At 42.3% G+C, this 15,856-nt stretch overlaps 1 protein-coding gene across 3 annotated transcripts in view; it reads left to right on the top strand.

Moving 5' to 3' along the window:
• Positions 1-15,856, top strand: part of AGAP1 (ArfGAP with GTPase domain, ankyrin repeat and PH domain 1) — a 392,680-nt gene that overhangs the window by 232,176 nt on the left and 144,648 nt on the right. For all 3 annotated transcript variants that reach the window (XM_075153786.1, XM_075153785.1, XM_075153787.1), the window contains exon 10: positions 10,936-11,040. In XM_075153786.1, coding sequence (XP_075009887.1) covers positions 10,936-11,040 — 105 coding nt within the window. The remainder of the gene's footprint in view (positions 1-10,935; positions 11,041-15,856) is intronic.

The following is a 15,856-nucleotide window of genomic DNA, read 5'->3' as shown; positions in this document are numbered from 1 at the left end:
GCGGCTCTCTTAAGAACATGAAACGTGATTTTGTGATCTTTAGGAAATAGGATCTGGCTTAAACCCAGTTATGTCCTGTTTGACTCAACCATTTTAATGGGTAACCCCTTTTAGCCCGTTAACGTATCTGCTTGTGTGACTGCTCTTTCTGACTCACCTTCTCTTAACTTATAAAACTGCAGGTATGTGAATGCCTTAAATAAATGAGGTATAAAGCATTTCTAAACTAATTTCTTGAAACAGACGTAGCACTTGTGATCTCTCTCTGAACTAAGCACAACTGCTGCCTCTTGATTTTGGATCTTTTTGGCAGTAGGCATGCAGGGACATTGACGCTTCTTCCCTCAAAATCCATCTGTACGTACCACTTGGTGCTAGGCCAGCAAGAAAACGTGCCTGGTGTGGAGAGACATTTCATTCGCCGAGTTTTAGAGTTATGGGTACATTTTGTAACGTTTCAATAACTCTGAAGCAGCTCTTTGTCTAGAAGATGCTAATTCAATATGTACAATTTCCCTTAGCAGGTAAGGTGAGTCAGTTAAAGGAGGTGAAGGAATATTTTCTCATTAGGTTTCTTATTCTTTTTTTCTGCTATTATGATGAGAGGACACTAGTTGCCCAACTAGTGCAACAACTGCATCTCTGAAAGAGATCTTCATGATGAAAGTCATCCTCATTCCTGTTCCTCTGAGTGAATTGGACATCTGAGGTATATAAACAGTATGACAAGTCAGAGCATGCAATTATTCTTTCTATGTGTGTATACACACACGTATATGTTTTTTTCTTTTTCTTGGTCTTAGGAGAGATTTGAAGGAGAATGGGGTGGGTGGAAGGAAAAGCGATGGACCATCTTTGCAGTGTTGAACTAGCTCAGTGCCTCCTGGGAGGCTGGTCACGTCATGAAGCGGTCCAGGGAGTGTTGCTACCTATCCAGCACGTGTACGAAGTGGGGTCATTGATGCCAACGATCCTGTGACCGGAGAACAAGGTGTAAAAGTTAAGAAAAATGAGGCAGTCAGGAAATACTGTTAACTACAATAACGAAGATGGTACCCTTCTACTGTAGAAGAAGAAAAGATATTTCTTGTCTTACCCCTACGAAGGTTTAAGGACCAGCGGTATAACTGTTCAGCAAAATTTTTTTTTAATGCAGGACACTCCTTTTGATTAACAAATAAAAAAAATTTTTTTAAAAGCCTGTTACAGTGCAGAGTTTCTGAGGGTTGTTCATGGAGACCTTTTTGGTCCCAAAATTTCACAACATGAGATGTGAATCCTTTTTGCACAATAATGTGGAACACAGTTTAAAAAAAAAAGAAACACACACTTTTTTTTTCTGCCGGTGTTCTTGGTTTTGTTATTCAGTAGATGCTGTATTAAATTGGATTTTGTGTCCATCATTATTAAAATGTGAAGTGTGTCGGTCACAAAGCATACATTTCAGGGCAGTTAGCTGAATAATTCTTTTCTTTATTATCCCAAATTACTGCTGAGCTCTGGAGAGGTGAGCAGTTTAGCCAATTATTGCCATTTGAGCTGGATTTGTGGGTGATTAGCTCCTGGTCGAATTCAGTCCTGGCAAGGGCTTTGAAGCCTTCGCTTGTGTGATTTTCACAGCAGTGAGGTAGGAATAGACGCGGCTAATGACAGGAAGGTCGCGTGGGTTATGTGACCTGTGGGGGGGGGGGCTCGGGTTTAGCAAATAGGGCATCCACAATAACAAGTGTGTCACTAACCCCGCCGTGCATAATCGGAGTTTTATAGGATTGTTGGAGATGCTGACAGCTCAATTAAAGTGTAACCCTTTGTACCATATACCCTGGCAGAATGACAGAAATATTACCAACAAAAAAGGGAGGGGGCCACAAGGGAACTGGTTAAAGATCCAGTATTCTTTTTCTTTCCCCCCTTCATCGGAGCCTGCACAGAACAAGCTGCAAAAAGCATCCATTTGTGAAATAATAGGTTGTCCGGGGGAGGGGTATGGTGCCAAACATGGCTACAAAAAAAAAGCTGCTCTTAAGTGGTCTTCCTGATGTTTCTATGGAAACACTATAGTATCAGGATAGAAAGTTAAAATTGGGTTTTAAGCTTTTCATGGCTTTTCTCCCATGAACCCTCCTCCCCCCCCCAAAAAAAAAAAAAATCCCTACTTTATATAAAATATGATAAAGAGAATTTCAGGATTCAGGGAACGGAGCAGTACTATAACGAGAGCCATATCATCTACCTAGAGGTAGTAATGGCTGCATGATGATTCCTATCTTTTTATATCATCCCCCCCAACGCTCAGTTTGTTTCTTAAGGGAAATAAATGTTTTGTTACTTCTTTTTCATGCCTGACCCTGCAGCCGTTTCTACCGCCATGAATGTTTCCGCTCTTAGAGCCTTTTCCAAATTAACTGTGCCACGCAGTCACGTTTGCTTGCACCGAATCAGTTTCCCAACATTGTTTTTCCTTTTAATTTCAGTCTAGAGTAGCAGTGTTTCACCAAGCCGGTTGGCGTAGATGCTAACTTCATTTGTGGCCAGCGTAGTTAGAGCGCAGTGCGTGATGCTGGAGCCGCAGCAAGAGGTAAGAGTTCAAACGGAGTCGATCGCTGCCGGCTCCTCTACTGCTGACTTAGACCCCTTGGCATCAGCCGTCTGGTTTCCCCGACACTAAGATAATGATTTGCATCGCAGTGCATTTCACATTAGCGCTGACGATGGTGTCACGGAAACCACAACTGCCAATGCCAAGGGGTTAATAAACCAACTGCTTGAGATTATTAAGGGCTGTGATTATTTTTTTTTTTTAACAGTCCAGGGCAAGTGGGACAAACCTCGGAAGGCAACAGAGGCAGAAACTACTGTAAGGCAGAAAAATATTGTGACTTGCTAGATGCCGTGCCTCCTTCAGAGGGGTAAACTGGGTTTAGAGCGAGAGATGTGCCATTCCTTTAAATACGTAATTGTGTTTTGTAACATGCTTGAATATTAAACTCTGTAGAAAGGACATATAGATAACTGTAGAGTATGCAATTAGAAATAATCACAAACTAGGGCTACTGAATGAGTGCCCCTTTCACAAAGCTGTCAATTGAAGGAGACCTCAAGAAGCCTCCTACTTCGCTGAGCATCTCTGTCCGTCAGCTATGTGTACCGCATTGTCTTTTGACGCGCCTGTTTGGGGGTCTGGAGTATTATCCTGGCCGTTGTGCAGACGGATGCAGCTTTGGACTTGCCACGCTCTGCCAGAGCGGTGTGTTTATTGCTCCATTTGGATACTGCAGCAGGGCTGGGTCTTTAGCTTTCCATTCAAATTCTTCTTTGGACGCCAGGGTGACTGCTCTTGCGTGATCATCTTTTTGCCTCTTAAGAAAGTTTCTTGTTAGGTGGGTGAATGTGATGTGCCAGATGATGGCTTCTTGTTCTCTTGTCCCGAAATTGCGATGCGGTTGTCTCTTCTCAACCTCGTCATGCTTATAAATAAGGTTAGTAGGTTCCTATGCTCAGCAGCATCTTTGAGGAATCCTTGACTATGCCATGTTGGAAGTACGTAGCCTACCTTTTAAAAAAACTGCAGCTACAAGCTGGGGAGTTGTGAAACCTTCCCTTAAAATTATTTGCTGCATGTCAGAGGAACTTGTGCATTACCTGCAGTTGGAAGGTAAGGTCAAAATCCGGAGGCTGAATTGTTGGAGCAATCATTAAAAATAAAAATGCATTAACAGTGAGCACTAAGTTTGTTCTTCCCATTTATCATGTCTTTAGTGCTGAGGTTCCTTGCAGGAATTCGGTAGCCATTCTTCGTTGGAGGTGGCAATCTTCATTCCCAGTGCTACAATGAACTGTAAGACTTGCTTAATCAGTATTGGGATTTTTTTTTTTTTTTAGTAAATCTTTCTAATTTTTTTTAGTAGCTTGTGTGCAGAGAGCTTGGAAAATAATGGGTTGATTGTCCTTCAAGTTTTAGCAAAGCTATTATCTTTTTCTCCAAGTCAGATCTTAGATCCTCTTTCTTTGTCTCCAGATGGAAATGGTGGCTGATCAGCCTCAGCATTAGGTAACCATTTATGGTGTAATTACCTGCTGCGCTGAGTTATTGCCTCGTGTTTAGGGAATGTTAGAAGAGAATTGAGTTCAATGTTCTGATTTCATTTTCTCGTAAAGCTGGTGTATAACATAAATTTAAATAGTTTCTTCAATGGGGAAGCATCTTTGAATCTGTAGCAAAACTCTGCTACTCCTGTGGTGCCAGTTTTTAAGGAAGGTGTGGGTTTTTTTCCTGGGTGTCTGGCTAAGTAAGAATATATCGGGTCTTTTAGGGTTTTTTTGCAATGTTATTATTAGATACTGAAGTTTGAGAACACTTGAGGTCCCCTGTTTTCAGATCTCTAAAGAGGCACTCTACTTTCTTGTAGCCTTTGTTTTGTGGTTCAGTTGGTCCCCAGTTATGCCCTGTTACTGTAAGAGATGTTTACTACAGGTTTCCAACTGTAATAACTTAAAACGGCTTCATAGCTAATTGACCAAAAGACCAAGCAGCATTCCCTTAAATTCCTGGGAAAAAAAGACTTAGGGTTGGGAAATCAAGAAAACAAGTTACGTTTGTATGGAAGGATTCCAAATGCATTGGGCATCTTCAGCAGTTTATTTGCTAGAGGATTAGTGGCATACTCTCGTGTCTGCTCAGATTAATTGTTAAAGAGAGCAGCAACCACCATAAGCTTCCTATAGCATGCAAGTATTGTTTATAGGTGAAATAGTTTGAGCTGTGTCTACGATATGCTGGAAGAATGGACTTTAAGACTAGAAACCTGTTACAGTTAAATATTCTGGAAGCAAAAAAAATCAATTAAGTTATCAATTTGTTAATATCAATTTGTTAATATCAATATCAATTTGTTAATAATAACAAATCTCTTGTTTGTTATTAGGACAAGCTAGACTAGTCCCAGGGCTGCTGGCCAGACTACCTAGAGTTGGCTAGTCATGCAGACCTGGAGAATTTACCAGCATTTGTTCATCGTGTTAATAGGTTTAAAGGAAGCAGATGTTTTATTGACCAGAATTCATACGTAACAGTTAGTTTGTGATGTTATGAATGGTTGCCTTTGTAGTTATTTGAGGGAAGATGTTTCTGACAAGCGTGAGTTTTTCTTTTGTGAACAGGATGCAAGTGATAGAGCTGTCGAAAATTCATAGTGTTGCTAGCTGCTAATCATAGTTATGAGAACTAAAGACCTGAGTGAAAAATTAAGAATTTATGCTGTTAATGATTAAGTGCGAGATTACATATTTCATTCTGTCAAAACAGCATCAGAGTAACAGTATGGGGTTGGCTAAAAATTAGGGAGGGGAAGAAAAAAAAGCTTGCATGATGCCAGTACCTCAGCCATGGCAGTGGTGTAAGCTTCTGATAGAAAATAGAAACCAAAGTACCATATTTCCTTTTCCAGAAGGTCCCGTCTTGGCTCTGCTGACTTCGAGGGCTCTACCATTTTTACTTGGCATGCCAAGAAAAGTCAAATGTATCAAATCCTATTAAAACAAACAAACAAAAAAACCCTCTAAAAAACTTCAAGTCAAGTGCTACAGCTGGAGCAAATGCAAAAAAAAAAAATATGCTGTCAGTTAAGCTGTGATCACTGGTGTTATCCTGTTTGTGAAACCCTTTGTATCTTGTGGCCCCTGGAAAATCCAAAATACACGGGAAGGGGGAAAATTAAAACGGAGCACAACAGGGCACGCAAAGTATGTTACTCCACATACGGTATTAATTCTGCAGGCCAAGCAGTGGCTGTAGACATCTCTCGATGATCAGCATGTGCATTTTGATGACATTTATTTGTGGGAAGCATGAAAGTCTATTCTACTACCATCTGTCCAGCCTGTCTGAAAAATTAAGGCAGCTCACCTACCAGCATCTTCGATGCAATATTAAGCAACTTCAAGAGGTCGCTTTTTTAAATGCTGATAATTTGCTGCTTAAAACCTGAAATATTTCTGTAAAATAAATTCGTAACTGTTTCACCATTTGTCTTCATTTGTTATTTAAGCAAGCAAGGTTTGTAGCTCATGGGAAGGCATCTGGAGCGTCGAGATTTAGCCGATTACTGCGTATTCAGATGAACTGTGTATGTTATGTGTAGTGGTCCCTTGACCGGTGTTGGGTGGTTTTTTTTTTTTACCTTAAGTCCAATCAATCCTACACTGGCGGCTTTTCATTAGCTGCTCCTGCTCTCACAGTAATGATCGGGATGCAGAGCCTGATGGCAGTCTGTAACTTCTCCTGGTGCCCTGAAGCTCAACAACGTAAGCTGATTGACTCAGTTAGGACCCCAGTCTCTAACAGCAAATGCAATCAATAAATCTTTGTTGGTAAATAATTGCTATTGAACAGAGTTTTAATATAAATTTATGAGTGGTGTTTTATCACAGCTTGAGGCTACAGCAAGCCACTGAGTGATGGATTTCAGATAACACTTACATTCATTACATTAACTTTGTAAGTTATTTAAAGCTTGTACACTTAACATTGCTTTTGGCTTGCAATGACCTCCTGGGACTAGACGTAGCATACACATTACTAATAAAGAGCTCGCAGTACGTACAGACGGTTCCTCCGTTTGCTTTGTACGGTGACGCAGTTCCTTGAGCAAAACCCGAGAAGTGAAGTTCGTGCACTCTGGTTGAAGTCTTTTTCCTGTGGCTCATTAAAAGTACAAGCTAGCGCAGTCTGGTAGGAGAAGCGTTCCTCCCTTAGATGCAGAATTGCAATTTTGGAGGGAAGGTGGTAAAAAAATGTAATTTGAAGTGTGAAATTCTTCTCAGTTTGTGAGCAAATTGGAGGTGTTAAATTCTTCGTGTTGAATCTGGAGGCTTTGGGTCAGCTACTGCAGGGCGAAAATTGCAGATGGAAGACTGTAACAATGAAAGATTTCATAGGAATTAGGAGAAATAATGTTATCCGATTAATAATAATTAGAGGCAGAGATTATTTTGACAAAAAAAAGTATTTTGCAGTCGAAGTTCAAATTGACTTAGTCCTTTACTGCATAGCTTGGAGACTAAATGTGATTTTTCCGATGTGCTGTGTGTACATGGGGGCCTGTTTGGCCGTGCCCAAGCTACCTCTAAATTGCCTCGGAGGTACCAAAGGTCAGTGGGAACCCATGTATCTCGTTTCCTAGACAGAGTATCTGATGTGACTTAAATGTAGACATAATGTGACTGAAGTGGGCTTTTTTTTTTTTTTTTAAAGTAACATTTCGTGTCTTATCTGAGCCATTTTTTTTTTTATTTTTCTTTTTTTAAGTTTAGTTAATGTTAAAGTGCATTTATAACGTGATTTAAACTCTGATACTAAGAGCATTTCTCCAGACCATTCTATGTAATTACCACAGACAAAGTGGCGGTCTCTGGTCTTGGGGAAAAAAAGTGTGGTTTATATGGACTTCTCTGCTTCCTAACACTTGTAGTTAGCTCCTTGTATTCAGAGCAGTTTCCTCTGCAGGTACTGGAAGGTATTTTTAATTCTCACATAATACAAAAATCTATTCTTTTTGCCAAGGTAGTGCCTAAAGAAAATGGATTGAGAAGTCTGGTTTGTTAGTTAGCACAAATAGGTACATCATCCATATTTACTGCTGAATGTTTTTTTTAACATGAAAGCACAGAATTCCACTTTAAAAGTAAGGTGAAACCCCATTTGGATCATTTTCTTCATTTAGATCCAAAACCAGAATTTCATCATTTACACCTAGATGGTAGCAAAACCTCTGTGTAGTAAAAATCATGAAAGTAGTGGGGTTTTGCTATTTATTGAATTTGTAATTGCCATGAATTGAAAATTATGTAAATAATGACATGTTTTCTTTATAACAAAGGGACAGTTAAAAAGGTGTGAAATATATATACTTTACTTTCTTCAAAACTTCAAAAAAAGGTAAGGGGCGGGGGGAATCACCGTTGTGATCCTTACAGCTTTTTCCCCACTAAAAGGTTTGAAGAACAGACCAGTGCAGGGAAACAGTAATTTTTGATCCCCACAGCACAGCGATAACTAGAATTGGGTCCCCCTAAACGCGAGTGAACGTGCTGCAGGTGAGATATGAAAGATTGGAAAGGTGAAGCAACAGATCACCTACTATAGACAAACATACAAGTCAAAGGCAGAAATAAGCTTTCATTTTTTAATAGAAGAAAACAACATCTCTAACCACTGGAAGACGGTAATTGGGATGTGCGACTCACACTCGCAGAAGCTTTTGTAAGAAAGTGTTTCAGAAACCCCATTCTCTCTTGTAAAAGTTTGAGTTGTAGCAAGGAACAGCAAAAAAAAAGCAATCTGACCCCCAGACGGTCAGAAAGTTCAGAGTTTGTACCGCTGTGTAATTCAGTGATCTGACACAAGCTTTTCTTTACGGTCCCATCCACAGATTGCTTTGAATTGCGAAGGGTTGTTCTCTGAAGTTTTATTCAAAGTGTGTGTCCAGGAACAGGCGGTCGTGAACTTGGCTTTTCCGCTGGGATCATCTCTGTGGTTGCAAAAGGAGAGTTGTTAGTTCATGTGGATTGTCGTGAGGGACTTCAGCCGAAAGTTATAACATCTAGAATGGAAGGAGAAAAAAATTTGCCTACCTCTGGAGGACTTCTGCTCATGCAGAACTGCCCCTTGTCCCCTCGTGGCTTTGGGAGTGGGTCTGCAGAGAGATCGCTTTATAAAGCTGCAGGTTTAATGGGAAAACAGATAGCATAATTTGCTTTCAAGGTTTTAACCCGCTTTAACAAAAACAACTCCGTGGGAGTTGGCAGCACCATGCTTGATAGAACATCTTTTGATATTCTGTTTTCCCTTTTTTTTAAGTTCCATGGAAAATGAAAGTGGAAAAACTCATTTTATGGGGATTAGAGAACTGAAGTTTGTATTGGTTTAGATTCCTGGTTATGGCTTAATGAAATGAATATAAGTGTCCGCTTTTATCAGAACTTGATCTGCGGAACTAGTGAGTCCCTGTGGTAGGTACCATACATAGTGTCTCCACTGGGATGTTTCAGTAGGACTTTCAATAACCAAACTACTGTATGGATTCATTAGGAACTGCCTTCTGACTTGGTTTTGGAAATCAAAATTTCCTAGGCAAGTGCATTGCTAAAGCATGGCTTGATTTACCGCCTTCAGTGTGCTACAGCATGTTATATTTTGCTTTTCGAATTCCTATTTTTAAGCTGAGAACAGCTTAATATGCAGTAGTAGTCCTTGTCCGTTTGAAGACGATGATGACTTTTTATCTCAACTGTTGATTGGTAGCATTCATCACTTGATGTTTAGGCTGAATACGATTTGTGGAAAGGTGAGTCACGTTGCCTACCTCCTTTCCTCTCTGATCACACCTCTTTCATTAAATTATCCAGAATTTATTGGAAAAACTTTCATAGAAGCATAGAATAGTTTGGGTTGGAAGGGACCTTTAAAGGTCATCTAGTCCAACCCCCCTGCTGTGGGCAGGGACATCTTCAACTAGATCAGGTTGCTCAGAGCCCCGTCCAACCTGACCTTGAATGTTCCCAGGGATGGGGCATCTACCACCTCTCTGGGCAACCTGTGCCAGTGTTTTACCACCCTCAGCGTAAAAAATTTCTTCCTTCTATCTAGTCTAAATCTCCCCTCTTTTAGTTTAAAACCATTCCCCCTTGTCCTGTCGCAACAGGCCCTGCTAAAAAGTCTGTCCCCATCTTTCTTACAAGCCCCCTTTAAGTACTGACAGGCTGCAATAAGGTCTCCCCAAAGCCTTCTCTTCTGCAGGCTGAACAACCCCAACTCTCTCAGCCTTTCTTCATAGGAGAGTCATTCCATCCCCCTGACCATTTTTGTGGCCTCCTCTGGACCTGCTCCAACAGGTCCATGTCTGTCCTGTGCCGAGGGCTCCAGAGCTGGACGCAGCACTGCAGGTGGGGTCTCACCAGAGCGGAGTAGAGGGGCAGAATCCCCTCCCTCGACCTGCTGGCCACGCTGCTTTGGATGCAGCCCAGGATACGGTTGGCCTTTGGGCTGCGAGCGCACATTGCCGGCTCATGTCCAGCTTTTCATCCACCAGGACCCCCAGGTCCTTCTCGGCAGGGCTGCTCTCAATCCCTTCATCCCCCAGCCTGTACTGATGCCAGGGGTTGCCCCGACCCATGTGCAGGACCCTGCACTTGGCCTTGTTGAACCTCATGAGGTTCACACGGGCCCACTTCTCGAGCTTGTTCAGGTCCCTGTGGATGGCATCCCATCCCTCAGGCATGTCAACTTTGTATTTGCCCTGTTTGCGCTTTTCTACTTTTGCCTGGAATTGGTGTCTCTTTTGCTGGAATGAACAGCTAGGAGGATTTCCATTGCAGTGTCACCTTACTGCAAAGGGAATGAGAACATAAACACGTGCCCTTCCCTGCTGGTGGAGAGGCTGAGCCTGGACAACAAGGAATCCCCAGGAACATGCTGAAGGGAGCACCAGCCACACAGTAGGATCCTCATTCAACTTGGGGTTCATCATTTATTTTAGAGGGCTAGGAAATGCACTGAGCGTGGTGTCTTTATCAGCTAGGAGTGCATATGGGTAACCTTACTCTGTGTCACATTAAAATGTGTGCTTTCCTGAGGCACAGAATTCAGTGCAAAAGGGTTTTTTCTACCCATTGGGCAAAGCCAGTGCTGATACAGTCTTTTCTGTTTACGTGACTTGCTTTATGAAAGCTGCACTTAGAGCTTTTCCTCCTAAATTGCAAACACTGAAGCTGCCGATGGAGAAAACGCGCATCATGGGAGAAGCAGGGGAAAATGAGTAACTTGCAGGGGAAAGCGTATCTAAAAATGTTGGCAATTACGTTTATCTCTTTCTGTGTCTTAAATAGTTGTGTGTTGGCAAAAGGACGTTTAATCTTTTTTCTTTTTTCCTCTAATAGGGTATGCTGCTAAAGCGAAGTGGCAAGTCATTGAATAAAGAGTGGAAGAAGAAATACGTGACGTTGTGCGACAACGGTGTGCTGACCTACCATCCTAGTTTACATGTAAGTGCACTGTGCTCTCTGAATGTTCAGCAATGTCAGGCCCTGATAAAGCAGTGTTAGCGAGTTCATCCTGATGTGTTTTTGTTGAGCCCTCTTTGGTGGAGGAACTTCTTTCTCTCTCTTCATTCCCCTCCCTCTCAAAGGAGGCTTAACCCAGCAGGCAGCTATGCACCACACAGCCGTTTGCTCACTCCCCCGCAGTGGGTTGGGAGAGAGAACCGACAAAAAAAAGTAAAACTCATGGGTTGAGATAAAGACAATTTAATAGGACAGAAAAGAAAGGGAAAATAATAATAATAATGATAAAAGAATATACAAAACAAGTGATGCACAATGCAATTGCTCACCACCTGCTGACTGATGCCCAGCCAGCTCCCGAGCAGCGGACCCCCAGACAGCTTTTCCCCTAGTTTATATGCTGAGCATGACATCATATGGTATGGAATATCCCTTTGGTCAGTTGGGGTCAGCTGTCCCGGCTGTGTCCCCTCCCAACTTCTTGTGCACCCCCAGCCTGCTCACTGGTGGAGTGGGGTGAGGAGCAGAAAAGGCCTTGACTCTGTGTAAGCGCTGCTCAGCAGTAACTAAAACATCCCTGTGTTATCAACATTATTCTCATCCTAAATCCAAAACACAGCACTATACCAGAAAGAAAATTAACTCTATCCCAACTGAAACGAGGACAGTACAGTCAAGTTCTTTTGAATCCCCTGGAACTGGGCTTCCCTTGCATCCCAAGAGGCAGCTGAAACGGTTTAAGCCTGCTGATGCTTTTATGGACTTGTTGTTGATCCCAGGATTAAAAAACAGAAGCATTTTATAAGAATAAGTGTCTTAGATGTAGTAAAGAGTGAGGAAAGTTTCTGGTATTTGTCAGTGTGCAGTGGTTATGGTTTATTCAGAAGTAATTCTGAGCAGCCTTCTGAAAATGGCATAGCTATTCAAATATGTGCCATAAAACTTTTTCGTGTTAAGGTGTCTGTCGTTGTCTCTGCCCGAGGATCCTGTCTGTTCCTCTCAGTGCATGTAGCACAATCCTTAGGTACGGTTTTGAGGGTGGAAGGAGCACAGTGATCTGACTCAGAACTAGCCCACCCCATCTGCCCTGGCCATGCCAGCAGGAGGAAAGGAGAGATTTGTCAGAGCTCGTTCCATGCCAGAGCAGTGCAAAAGACAGAGCCAATGTGGAGACTCCAGATCTTGAAACTCCCAGGGGATTCCCAGCTCCTTCGCTTGCTCTGTAGTACAGGCAATGGTAAAATACAAAAACTATGGTGTGACCCTCACCAAGATCTTTAGAATCTGGTCTTACATCTTATCATCATACCACATATGAAAATCGGAGGGGGGCCAGTTGTAACATTTTTAGGGCCAGTTGTTTCTAAACCTATTGGTGTCATTTTGAGCTCCTGGGCAATTTTTCATTAAGGAGTGAAAATCAGAGGTTTGATCAGATGCATTTCTGTAGATATGCTCTGGGGCTTATAGACCTGCACATGGAACCAGCTGGTAACTTCTGGTTTAGATGAGTGATGTCTGAGGAGCATGGCCACACTGATGCCGTGCTTGCACCAGCTTGCTGTTCCCTGTCTGCTGAATATTCGCACTTTCTCTGGCTTGACACAAGATTTCATAGTCTCAGATCCTGCCTTAATAATGCTTTGCTATAATTTCTGACGTTAACGTCCATGTCTCTTAAAAATTATTTAATACGTTGGATGACAACTAGCTTCAAGGCATTGCTGCTTTCCATCAGAAAACTTGTCCCTCAGACCTTGTGTTCTGGAGCAAGGTTTTTGCTGTTCCTTTTTGTGAAACTGTACAAATCGGTCTGTGCTCTTTGGCCACTCTTAGGGCCTTTAAATTTGGGGAATTCTGCCGTGAAGTAGTCCCAAAATATCTGAATTGTATATTGGTATTGCTCCCAGAAGGGAAGCACGGATACTGTGTGCCTTTGAGGCAGCCCCCATGGAGCTCCCACGTGTGTTGGCCAACTCTGGGTCATCAAGCAAGGAGGAGGCAAGCTGCCATTGTCTGCGCCCAAGTCCCTTCCTCGCTTTGTAGAAGCGCTCTATTGTTCCTGACGGTTGCTGTGCACGTGTTAGTTTTTCATTGCTTCTTGCAGACAATAGAGTACTTCTTCTCTGTAGGCTTCCCTGGAGCTGCTTAGTCTCCCCCAGAGTGAGAATCCATTGAGATTAGAGGTAATTACTTTGAGATTAGAGGTAAATCCATTGGAGATTAGAGAGAATCCATTTAAAGAAGAAGTAATTACTAGCCTGTAATTGTTTCCCTCTATCCCCCACCATGCCCCCCCACCCCAAGAAAAAGGTATACGGCTCCATATTTCCATTTGCTGAGACCTCCTTGCGTAGATCGGAAAGGTTTGTAACGTACTCCTTTTCCCTTGGCTGTATGTGGGTAGGTAGTGGTGAGGGACCATGCTCGGCTCCTAGCTGACAAGAAGCTACTGGGGAAAATGCCGTATTCGTTCAGGGGCTTCTTGAGACACCTTTACTGAATCCGCTCTCTAGGAGTATCTAGGGTTCTGCTCATTCGTGTTAAAATCTTTCTGTGACATGATTTGTATTATAAATGATGCTGGTTTAATTCCTTATTTCTATTTAGCCTTCAAAGAGTCACTGCGCTACTTCTGCGGTATGTTTCCATACTGTCAATGGACTATTTATTGCCAATTAACTATTGTTAATATACCCTGCAGAGCATGCGTCATCCATCAGGCAGTAGTATGTGAGTAGCGTCGTCTTTGCCCTGTGCAAACCACAGTGGGAGGAAGAGACAGAACCAGATACTTGAAGTCAGTTGCACTCCCAGTACAGTTTGTACAAAACTTTGTAGGCAGGAAAGTCAGAATTTCCTCTTTGGGTATTGCCAGGTGAATGGGTTTTCCCCCAAACAGGACTCTGATAATGTGTTTCTGGTTTGGTTTTGCTAGTTTTTGTTTATCTGTAACTGCTTGTTGCTTTTTTTCACAGCAAGCTAAAGAAACTGATGAATTTTTAATACTGTGCTTGCATTGCTGTTTGGGATAATTTCTTACGTTATTTTGAAAAATAAGGACCTTATTCCTACCAACCCTCCCATTAAATAGCATTGAAGAAAAGAGCTTTTGTTAACCATCTAAAGTCAGTTTCCTAAACACGTAAAAAGCCTGGCTCTAATCTGACCTGTTTGTTAGATTTGGGTTATCTCAAGTATGCAGGTCATTTTGGTTATACAAAATTTCGCAGTTGTAATTCTGTGAAGCAAAAGGTGGGCTGGCCTCCAGTGGTGGCAGAAGAAGCAAATTTAGAAGATAATTTGGTCTTTCCAGACTGTGGTTTGAGTCAGAACATAACACCTGCATTGGAAGAACTTATTATAATATTTAATGGCTGATAGTGAGAACTGTATTAAATATTGCTTGAGGTTTGGCCAGAAGTGGATCCGTTGCCTCTGTCGGATGCCTCAGTGGCGGCTCAGGCGTGAAGCAGTGTTTTCAATGTAGAGAATGTGTCGGTATTGCAGAAATCAGTACTGTCATCCTCCTTGAAAGGATTGGCTACAAAATGAAAGGTTTTGGGGTGGGGAGTGAAAAATCAAATTAGTGCCTTTCTTACAGAGGAGGTGTCCCTGGAAGGGTCAGGCCTGTTTGGCAGGGCAGCATGTTGAAATGACTGCTGTATTGTGCCAGGTAAATGAGTAACTACTAATGCCACCAGGTTGACGCTTGACACAATAGCTAAATTCATATTCTTTCTTTTCAAGAAAGTGGGGAGAGAGAAAAATGAGGAAAGAAAAATATATGTACATAAGCACCCTACTGTTTTCTGACTTGGTCATGTCAGTTTTTTTCAAGAGCCTCAAACCTTCCCGTCCCTTGGGATGCTGAGGAGCTATGCCGATAGAAAATGGTGGGGATAATGAGAGAGAACTTTGACCTGCAGGCTTCAAAGTTCACCATAGCTACCTATTCATCTTACACTTCTGGAGTATAGCTGTTGAGTGGATGACTAAAATTCTGGCTGACAAATTCAGTGTCAGCCTCCCTAAAGGGACCTGGGGGAATTTGTCTAGGCATCTCTTGGCTTTTAATGGCAGAATGCCATGTGCAAGGGCTCCCGATACGGATTCACCAGGATACCTGCTGGGCAGCGTTACATGCCGCTTCTTTATCTGAGCCTTATCCCGATGAATAGCTGATGATGTTTCACTACTGTCTGTCTTCCAGAGGGTTGCCATCATGCCACAGGTCAGTAGATGACAAAGCTTCAGCTGTGGATGTCCATTTTCTGTTATTGTAGCCCCATCATCATCATCTGCCCCTCATTCATGAAAGGAAAAAAGAAAAAAAACAACCTGAAAACAGCTTTTTTAGGGAAGGGCTTTTTTTCCCCTTTGATATTTAATCTGTTCTAGATTTGCTTTCAAATAAAAGCACAGCGCTGTAGCACCTTATGGGGGAAGAACAGCTTCTTAAATACAAGAGAAGGAAGGTCGGATGCCCATCACATAAAAGCCCATCTAGAACATATGTGGTATGTAAATCCCACATACCTATACAGCAAGGTTGATTTTTGCCTGCTGAGGTCTGTATTGCAGTAATGCCGCTCTTTAACCTTACTCCGATCCTCACTGATCTAGTTTGATAACCCGTGCTGAGGTGTGTAGTGATTGAGGGGGGGAAACCTATCCTTTATCTTCCTGAGAAGCATGTGGATTGCTCTGCTCAATTCGTCTCATAGTAGCCACAGTTTCAAAACTCTTCCTTAAAAATAGTTGTTGACTGGGTGAGCAGCCTACGTGAGCTAGCTCA

This window comes from Calonectris borealis, chromosome 6 (assembly GCF_964195595.1).
Source record: "Calonectris borealis chromosome 6, bCalBor7.hap1.2, whole genome shotgun sequence".
In the NCBI taxonomy this organism is placed as follows: domain Eukaryota; kingdom Metazoa; phylum Chordata; class Aves; order Procellariiformes; family Procellariidae; genus Calonectris; species Calonectris borealis.
The sequence above is the reverse complement of the archived record's forward strand: the minus strand, read 5'-3'. Positions and strand labels throughout refer to the sequence as shown.